Source organism: Centroberyx affinis, unplaced genomic scaffold (assembly GCF_046629955.1).
Source record: "Centroberyx affinis isolate AG114_WGS23_722 - 3 ecotype Tasmania unplaced genomic scaffold, CSIRO-AGI_Caff_v1 ptg003826l_1, whole genome shotgun sequence".
NCBI lineage: Eukaryota > Metazoa > Chordata > Actinopteri > Beryciformes > Berycidae > Centroberyx > Centroberyx affinis.
Window position 1 is genome coordinate 7,455 of NW_027281684.1, and position 9,666 is coordinate 17,120.

General features: G+C 39.9%; 1 protein-coding gene across 1 annotated transcript; it reads right to left on the minus strand.

Moving 5' to 3' along the window:
* Nucleotides 1-1,143: 1,143 nt before the first annotated feature.
* LOC139662507 (condensin-2 complex subunit D3-L-like) lies at nt 1,144-8,606 on the minus strand (the record flags this gene model as incomplete). The annotated part of the gene is made up of 8 exons (XM_071541198.1): nt 1,144-1,259; nt 2,483-2,531; nt 2,705-2,767; nt 3,496-3,543; nt 4,387-4,460; nt 6,147-6,250; nt 6,375-6,599; nt 8,496-8,606. Coding segments are annotated over 8 exons (744 nt in total), but the record flags the coding sequence as incomplete, so codon positions are not given.
* Nucleotides 8,607-9,666: the final 1,060 nt, after the last annotated feature.

Genomic DNA, 9,666 nt, shown 5'->3' on the forward strand with positions numbered 1-9,666 from the left:
CAGTGTTGATCAATTTCGCAACAAATATCTAATCAATCAAACTGCTTCATATCAAAGGTAAACGACACTGAGTGGATCATATCGCATTTTTAATAAAAGGCCAATATCAGCATCATGTATGTATTTACATTAGAAAAGAAGTCCTCTTTACTCCGCTTTTATTTTGAAGAACTATTTCACCCAACTTCCTACCTTAATGTGTCTCGCTTGACGCAGTTCTCTGCCACGATCTCCTTGGCAACGGGAATAAACTCCTCCTTGTTTCTCCAGGATGGTTGGGGTGTGTGTGTGTGTGTGTGTGTGTGTTTGGGGGTGGGGGGGTTGGGGTGGGGTTGTCTTACTGTCGCCCTCTACCGATTCAGCAGGCTGCGGTGCAGGTCTGATCAGGTTAAATAAGGTCACCAATAAACTGCATATCACAAAATATTTGCTATATGTCCTAAAAGAAATGCACTAAAACTATGCATGATAAAAATCCATCAGTGCACAAAACGCTTGTAACTGGAAATAAAAATAGAAAGCTTCCGTGTAAATAGTGAAGGTGAGTCGAAACTCTTCTTCCCATAGTGAGGAAAAAAATACATACATATAATTAATGTCTAGAGATATGCTTCCAGATAAATATTGGCACCCAAAACATATATTGGTGCATGCAGATGACGTTCATCTGAAATATATTTTAGACGCCTTGCACTGCTGACATTTACCTGCAAGTATATTCAAAATACATTCAGGCCACTCCAAATATTTGATGAATGTATTTGTATATACAAATGCATTTATTATTATTATTATTTTTACCTTTTTTGTTTATGTTTGAATCATATCTAGCGGCTTCACGTGGTGCAACAGAGCCAAACGGATATTAATGCACTTTTGACAAAAATATTTTAAATACAAAGTGAACTTTGTTGCTATCTTCTTCTGCGAATACCTTGTAAATTTCAGTAAACTAAGTCAATGTGCACAATGTGAAACTGCTATCGACTGTTATTCAATAGTTCAGCAGCATATTGTTGCTTTGGACAAATGCGTTGACACTGATAAGCTTTCAATGTTTGTGTAAATAAAAATAAAACTTGCCAAAGGTATATTTCTTTTATGAATGTTTTTATTATTCAAATATTATAGAAAAGAAAAAAAGGAGAGAAAAAAGGAAAAAGGAAAGGAAAGGAAAGAAAGAACTGATCTAAGTTTTGGTTTGTCTTTTCTTCTGGCGGAGAGGAGACTGGACGTTCCACTGCCTCGGACCTGCAGCTCTGAAACAAGGAAGAGGAGAGGTGAAGCCCACTCTACATATACCTAACAACACCTTCTCCACATATACCCGACAACACCTTCTCTACATTTACCTTCTCTATATATACCCGACAACACCTTCTCTACATATACCTGATAACACCTTCTCTACAAGTACCTGACAACACCTTCTCTACATGTACCCGACAACACCTTCTCTACATTTACCTTCTCTACATATACCCGACAACACCTTCTCTACATATACCCGACAACACCTTCTCTAAAAATACCCAACAACACCTTCTCTACATATACCTGACAACACCTTCTCTACATTTACCTTCTCTACATATACCCGACAACACCTTCTCTACATATACCCGACAACACCTTCTCTAAAAATACCCGACAACACCTTCTCTACATATACCTGACAACACCTTCTCTACATTTACCTTCTCTACATATACCCGACAACACCTTCTCTACATATACCCGACAACCCCTTCTCTACATATACCTAACAACACCTTCTCTACATATACCTGACAACACCTTCTCTACATATACCTAACAACACCTTCTCTACATATACCTGACAACACCTTCTCTACATATACCTGACAACACCTTCTCTACATATACCTAACAACACCTTCTCTACATTTACCTTCTCTACATATACCTGACAACACCTTCTCTACATTTACCTTCTCTACATATACCCGACAACACCTTCTCTACATTTACCTTCTCTACATATACCTGACAACACCTTCTCTACATTTACCTTCTCTACATATACCCGACAACACCTTCTCTAATTATACCCGACAGCACCTTCTCTACATATACCCGACAACACCTTCTCTACATATACCTAACAACACCTTCTCTACATGCACCTTACACACTACATGTACTTTCTCTCTATATAGTATATATAGAGCGGGTGTATGTAGAGAAGTTGAGTATATGTAGAGATGGTATACAAGGTGTTGTTAAGTGTATATATAGTGTGTAAGGTATATGTAGAGAAGTTAAATGTAGAGGCGGTGTATGTAGAGAAGCTGTTGTTAGGTACATGTAGAGAAGGTGTTGTTAGGTACATGTAGAGAAGGTGTTGGTAGGTACATGTAGAGAAGGTGTTGTTAGGTACATGTAGAGAAGGTGTTGTTAGGTACATGTAGAGAAGGTGTAGGTACATGTAGAGAACAGAATGAAAACACTTGGTACTTACTGCTGGTCATGTGACAGCACATTGAGGACGCTGCTCTCCCCGGCTGGACCTGAGAACAGAGGAGGAGGATTCAACTGAGACAAAACCTTCCAGCTCCCTGCTCTGCTCAGCTTGGACCGCTTAGAACATTAGTGATGTAGGAATTTGAGTTTCTGTAGAACACTACTCCAAAGGCCCGACATGTGAAATATAAAGTGATAAAGTGTCAGAGAAGCAGCTTACTTGTTCCCCGGTCGCTGAAGATGGCGCTGACTCCTTCACCGAAAGTCAGATTGAGGTTGACGCCTGGATCACCGGGGAGAGAGGAGAGTCAGGAGAAGACACAAAGAAAGTTGACATCAGGAAAGTAACAGCAGAAAAATGATAGTTTTGTCGGGTTGATAGTTTTAAGAAACATTTAATTCCACCTTTTTATTTTAACACCATTGTTATTTATTCATACTTCTTTTATATTTCTTATACTTGTTTTATGCTTTTTATATCTAGGATTGTTCTTTATTATTTTTTTATTTATTTTATTAGTATACTTGTTTTATATTTCTTATACTTGTTTTATGCTTTTTATATATTAGGATTGTTTTTTATCATTATTTATTGATTTTTATTGTTTCTCTTGTAAAGCACTTTGAGCTGCATTTTATGATGTGAAAGGTGCTATATAAATAAAGTTTATTATTATTATTATTAAAAATGACAAAACCTGCATCTTACTAAAATCTAGATGGGACTGAAATGTTGTCTGTTAACATTAAAAGACATTAAAATGTTGGTGGTTCAAAATGAATTAAATGGTTAAAGAGTTAAATTAAGAGAAGAGGACAGAGGTTCAAATCAATACTAAGGCAACGGTAAAATAAAAACCAAAATAAATACTGAGGATAAAATAAAATATATATAAGATAAAAAGATAAAAAGCAGCCCAAGTCTATCTCAGCTGTTACCCAGCATGCCGTGCTGCTTCCTTATCTTGTTTTCAGTAAAGCTAAAGAGGTTAAAGGTGAAGAGGTTCGGACCTTTAGGCGTGCTGATCGCTCTGTCGTTCACTCCTCCTTTGGCCATGACTGGAACAAACCAAACAAAACACAGTCAGCTTTCTGCTTACTGCACTGACACAGTACTGATGAGGAGTGACCGAGTCAGTCTCAGGTCTTCAGGCACAAGTCTCAAGTCTAAATGTAGAACAGCAAGTCAAGTCAGAACAAATCAAGAGTCCAGTATCAATTTAATATCTTAAAGAAAACTAAATATCTAGGACTTTTCAATGCAATATGGTTTTAATAGGATACAAACTTGGTAAGAGCATCATGAGTTTGATTTCTATAATCAGTTTCAACTTCAATAAATTCAATCATTCCATACAAATTCAGAAAACAGAATTTAAATTCAGTCGTCTGCTGGAACAAATCTCATCACTTTCAATCTAAGTCATTTACACAAACACAAGATCTCAAGTCAAGACTTTAGAAACCTTTTCAAGTCATCAGAGTACAAGTCAGAGTCAAGTCCCAAGTCACCAGAACCCAAGTCAAGTCAAGCCTCAAGTCTTCTCTTCATACATCAAGTCAAGTCTCAAGCTATTAAAACTGTGACTCGAGTCCAAGTCATGTGACTCGAGTCTCCACCTCTGGAAGAAACCATGTATTCAGTACAGTGAATGGAGTGTGCAGTTCATTTATAATGGAGAGCAGAACCTTTAAATTTGAGAACTCAGAAAGACAAATATGATGAAAATTGTGAAAAAATGGTTCACTTATGTTCCAACTTTACGACCAGACTTTGTATGAACAAATACTCTGTATGAAGAAAATACCTTCTGTTGGAATTATGGACCTCGCTCTCTAGTGGTTTTATTTGACTTTAAGTTATTTCCTGTCTGGTTGATGCAGAGTGTGTTGTTGTCGTACCTGTTCCTTCCAGAGTGAAGCCGTGCTCCGACTGCCGGGACCGGACCGACAACGACAACGGGAGGGACTTACGCCTGGGACACACACACACACACACGCACACACGCACACACACACACACACACACACACACACACACACACACACACAGACACACACTCCTTTAGCTTCCCTACATCATGCTTGTTAGCATTGGAAGCATTTCTCATTTAAACTAGTAAACAGCAACCATGTCGTCCCCCATGCATGATGCAGAGTTGAAGTGGGGCAACAAGTAGAAAATGTTTCCTCATGTTTCTTGATAGCTGAACAAAACGCTGCAGCGCCCCTTAAGTGCAAAGGGAAAAGGCGTTTAGACCAAAGAGTAATCACAGTAACCATCTGTGGATTACTCAGATTTTGCTGAGCAGGCAGAACATGAATACAGCTTCATCAGAGACGATGTTGTGTCTGCTCTGAACACTGAACTCTTCCCTGCAGTGTGTCCTGCAGCAGGCCTGTGCTGACTGTCACAGTAAAGGATTATATCCTGTATGACTCTTTCTTAATGGGAATCTTTAGTCTGAGTCTCTTTGACCCAAAGAGTCCTGGGACTTTCTACAGAAACATACTGTAGTGCCACTACTGTGAATGGAGCATTTTCTTTCTGATTGCTCTCATTCAGTGATTCAATATCTTACAGAAAACTTAATATCTAGGATATTTAGTTTTCTAGGATAGGAGTGATGTCCTTGACCTGTTCAACAGAGAGTGAGAATGCCACATTTTGGTTATCATGTAAAATTCAACTTTGCCATTTGTATTTACCATTTTATTGGGATTATTACCATTTTATTATTTTAATGCGATGCATTTTGCTTGTTCTTTTATATGAATTTTATCTTTTTATCTGTCTTTTATCTGCCTTTTATTGATGTAAAGCACTTTGAGCTGCATGTTGTGTATGAAAGGTGCTCTACAAATAAAAGTTATTATTATTATCATTATTATTATTATTATTGGGTCGTTTAAGCGTGCTCTACCTGCAATTGCAATATTTCAGCATTTGAAGGCAGCATCGGCTTGCTACAGCTGTGACTGTGTGGTGATGTAGAGGAGGGAAATGTAGGAGATAATGAGGTAGATATTGGACTTCTGGCCTCACAGTGCAATCGTTTCTCTTCAGAGCACTGGGGTTATGCTGTTTGGAGTAGACTTATGGTCATTGTTGTCCTTTTTGGAGCCGTCTTATATACTAAAAATATAAATTCTGTGTGAAGATGACATGCCGGTAAAAAGGAGGGCTAGTTATCCCGGTACTGACTCAACCTCTCCATCTAGTAAAAAAGCTGGAGAAGAACCGGGATTATTTCAGTGTAAATTAGCCTAAAACTGGGCATGTGCAAATGCCATGGTAACCATGGTAACCAGCTGTCTCTTTGTAAACTACTGACCCACCTCACAACCAAGGAGAAAAGCAGGAGAAAAGCCCGACCTGTTTGTTCTGTGTAGTGTGGAGGAATGTCTGTGCAAATGCCAATTTAACCGATGCCAGAGCCAACTTTTATCAAGCTTTTATCAACTTTTATCAAGTGATGTCATAATTAGGCTTTTGATATTGGTCATATTTTCTGCCAGACAGTTTGGCCGACAAGATTTTTATTTGTCGGACAGCTGCACGTTTTTCCAGCCAAAAGCCGGCATATACTGGCTAATGGAGTGTGTGTGTGTGTGTGTGTGTGTGTGTGTGTGTGTGTGTGTGTGTGTGTGTGTGTGTGTACCCGGCAGCGTGAGCCAGTCTGGCAGACAGCAGCGGCGGCTGCGGTGTGGCGAAGCCGGCTGGGGGGAGGAGCCTGGGCCGGGCAGGAGAGGCCCGCACTGAACCCTGCGGGGGGGGGGAGAGGAATCATAACAATAACTATCATTTTTTCATAATTGTAATTTCTATTGAACTAAAATAATACATATTGTTTATCATTATCATTATTATTGAACAGTTCATGACAGACCGGAGTGGCAGGCTGGTTCTCTCGCAGGCTGCAGCCGCTCAGCTGCTGCTCCACCTCTCTCTCCTCCCTCTTCTCTCTCTCCTCCCTCTTCTCTCTCTCCTCCCTCTTCTCTCTCTCCTTCCTCTCCTTGTCGAAGGTCTGCAGGTTGAACTCCAGCTCGGCCGCCAGCTGCTCGTCTCCGGAGAACAGCTCCTTCACCTCGCAGCGGTAATCCTGCATCGTCACCTGGGGGGGGGGGGGGGGGGGCAGCAGAGTCACGTCAGGAGGCTTTCCACAAGGTACAGACGCTGAGGGAAAACTACAGCGCTCCTCCTTCACTGTCCATCGCTCCATCACCTGACCGTGTGAGATATGCTCGGCTCTGAGAGAGATCTTGGAACCTTGTAATATCAGAGGATGTGGTGTTAAAATGTGACTGGGACCTTTTTACTGGTGCTGATCACCAGAAACTGGCACAAAACTGAAGCCCCCCTGCACTTCTTGAACAATGGATGGACACTGTATGGGAAATATTTGCGATGCAAAAATGTACATTTATGCTAAGATAGGGCTGGGCGATATGGTTGAAATCAATATCATGATAATCATAAGGATTTTTCTCGATATCAATATATGTCACGATATGGTTCATGTATGCAAAATCATGTTAAATAATCAAATGAATGATCATCTCATTGAACCGAATGGTGATGTTAGGTGTGATGTCAAACAAAACTGAAATATTCAAATAATATTCCTACCATACCTCATTTTAGTTTTTAAGTTTTTACGTAAAATTTGCTTGTCATCATCAATTCAGACAGCAGAAATGTGTCACGATATCAAAATATCTTCATATCATCACGATATGATTCCACTGAAAGACGATAAACGATAATATTGAATTATCGCCCAGCCCTATGCTAAGGACTAAAGAGGATGTATTCCATAGAAAACGGGACAAATGGGTGATCTACATCACAAACAAAGAGGACACCGCCAACTCTTGATACGAATAAAAATGGTTGAAATGTAGAACAATGCACTAGACATGAAAATATGAAATATGAACCCCACGCTGTTCAATGTTCACTGTTAACTTTTGTTAACAATTCCCAATAGAAAATAAGTGACAAAAAAAAAAAAAGGAAAACAAAAGAAAACGCGACTCCTTCCTAGTTGGAGGAAAAATCCCCCTTGGATCTTCTTACACTGTCAGACATCAGTTTGTGATGTTCGGTGCATGTGTTGCCAATGGCAACACATGGAAACTTTTTTCAGTGCAGCAGCATCGGATCTGCCTTCTGTCCAACACATTAAACTCTTCTAAGTTCCAATATATTCTAAGAGGTTTTGATCAGACATGAGCTAAATGCCACTAACGCTCTGCTGACTGCTGTAAACTGGCTCCTATTTTTATGAATCTGGCAAGAGAAACTTCTGAAACAGTACTGGGCCGATAATCAATGATCTGTGTCCGATCGATCGCTGCACCTGTACTTCTGGGTTACTGAGGCTTCTACGCTAGATGGGAACATGTTTAGCCGCCCACAGACGCCATGACATCATCAAACTGGTTCAGGTGGTCCAGGGGTTTGAATGGTACTGAGAATTGTTGGGTTAGGCTATAAACTGCTTTGGCTGACTGTCGTGTCATAAAGAAAACCAAAACCCCAAACAAACATTCCCCAAAATAAACAGGCCTTTTTTAAATAGATCAAAACCAGTGGGGAATAAACAAATTCTCCAAACAAAACTAAGATTAAACCAAACAAAAAAACCAAAAACACGCGGCGGTTGAAGACTGTATGTGGACTGTATGTGGTGTCTTCCACAGTCCACCAAGGGTTAGTTAAGGGGCTCCTGAGCTGTGAGGTCAGGTGATGCCGTACGCTTGGTTCAGCACCAAAAACTACCGCTAGGTGCTGCCAAACTATTTACACTGAAATAATTGAAAACAGTAGGAAATTATAAGAGCTTTCTAGAAATGGCTCCAACATGGATTCTCTCTCCCTCAGCCGGTCTTCTCTACTTCAGTCGGTGATTTGTTCGCCTGGGAATTTTTATTACACGCATTTCATTCGGCTGCAGCCCACTTCCCCCTGGGTTAATGAGCAGGTGAGCCTCTGGCTGCCGTCTCACCTGCAGGTAGGACATCAGGTCTCTGAGGACAGGGGAGCGTCTCTGCTCCAGCAGGCTCTTCAGGGCGATGATGTTGGGGATGGTGTTCTCTATGAAGGCCTTCTTCTGGACCTGTGGGGGAAAGCAGGAAGCTGCTGGTGAAGTTTGGGAGATTCATGAGATATATATACACACACACACACACACACACACACACACACTTAACACCAGGCGACTGGATTGTATTCAAAACCAGATCTAATCCAGGTGTAAACCCCCAAAACACATCGACAGTTCGATCACCCAAACCAGCTGTGGAGGTCGGAGACGCATTTGGACACATTACCAGAGGTGGAATGCAACTAAGTACATTTACTCAAGTACTGTACTTAACTACAATTTACAGGTACTTGTACTTTACTTGAGTATTTCCATTTCATGCTACTTTATACTTCTACTCCACTACATTTCAGAGGGAAATATTGTACTTTTTACTCCACTACATTTATTTGACAGCTTTAGTTACTAGTTACTTTGCAGATTTAGATTATTAATACAAATTATAAATCAACTAATAAATTATGATATATTTTTATAGGTTAAGCTACCCAGCAGTATATAAAGTAGTTAAAATGAGCTCCACCTTTACCAGCTGCAACATTAAAGTGATGAACACATTAATGCATCAATAATTAAAGTCCAATAACATGATATATATGATTCTGAAATGGGCCATTCTGCATAATGACTACTTTTACTGTTGCTACTTTAAGTATTTTGATGCTAATACTTTTGTACTTTGACTTAAGTAAGATTTTGAATGCAGGACTTTTACTTGTAACAAAGTATTTTTACACTGTGGTATTGCTACTTTTACTTAAGTCAAAGATCTGAATACTTCTTCCACCACTGCACATTACCAACAAAGTGGAAATACAATGTTTCTCCAGTCCACATTAACTGCTACAGAAACAGAAATTAACCAAATCAAACAGGTGACAGGCAGCTGGGATGGTAATATGCTCAGATACAGTATTTACTAGTAGTATTTCCCATCTGAAAGCATTTACTAGTAGTATTTACCATGTGAAAACTGAGGTGAACAGTATTTTCTGTAGTATTAACCGTCTGAAAGATGATGAACAGTATTCTCTATAGCAGTGGTTCTCAACGTGGGGTCCGGGGACCACCA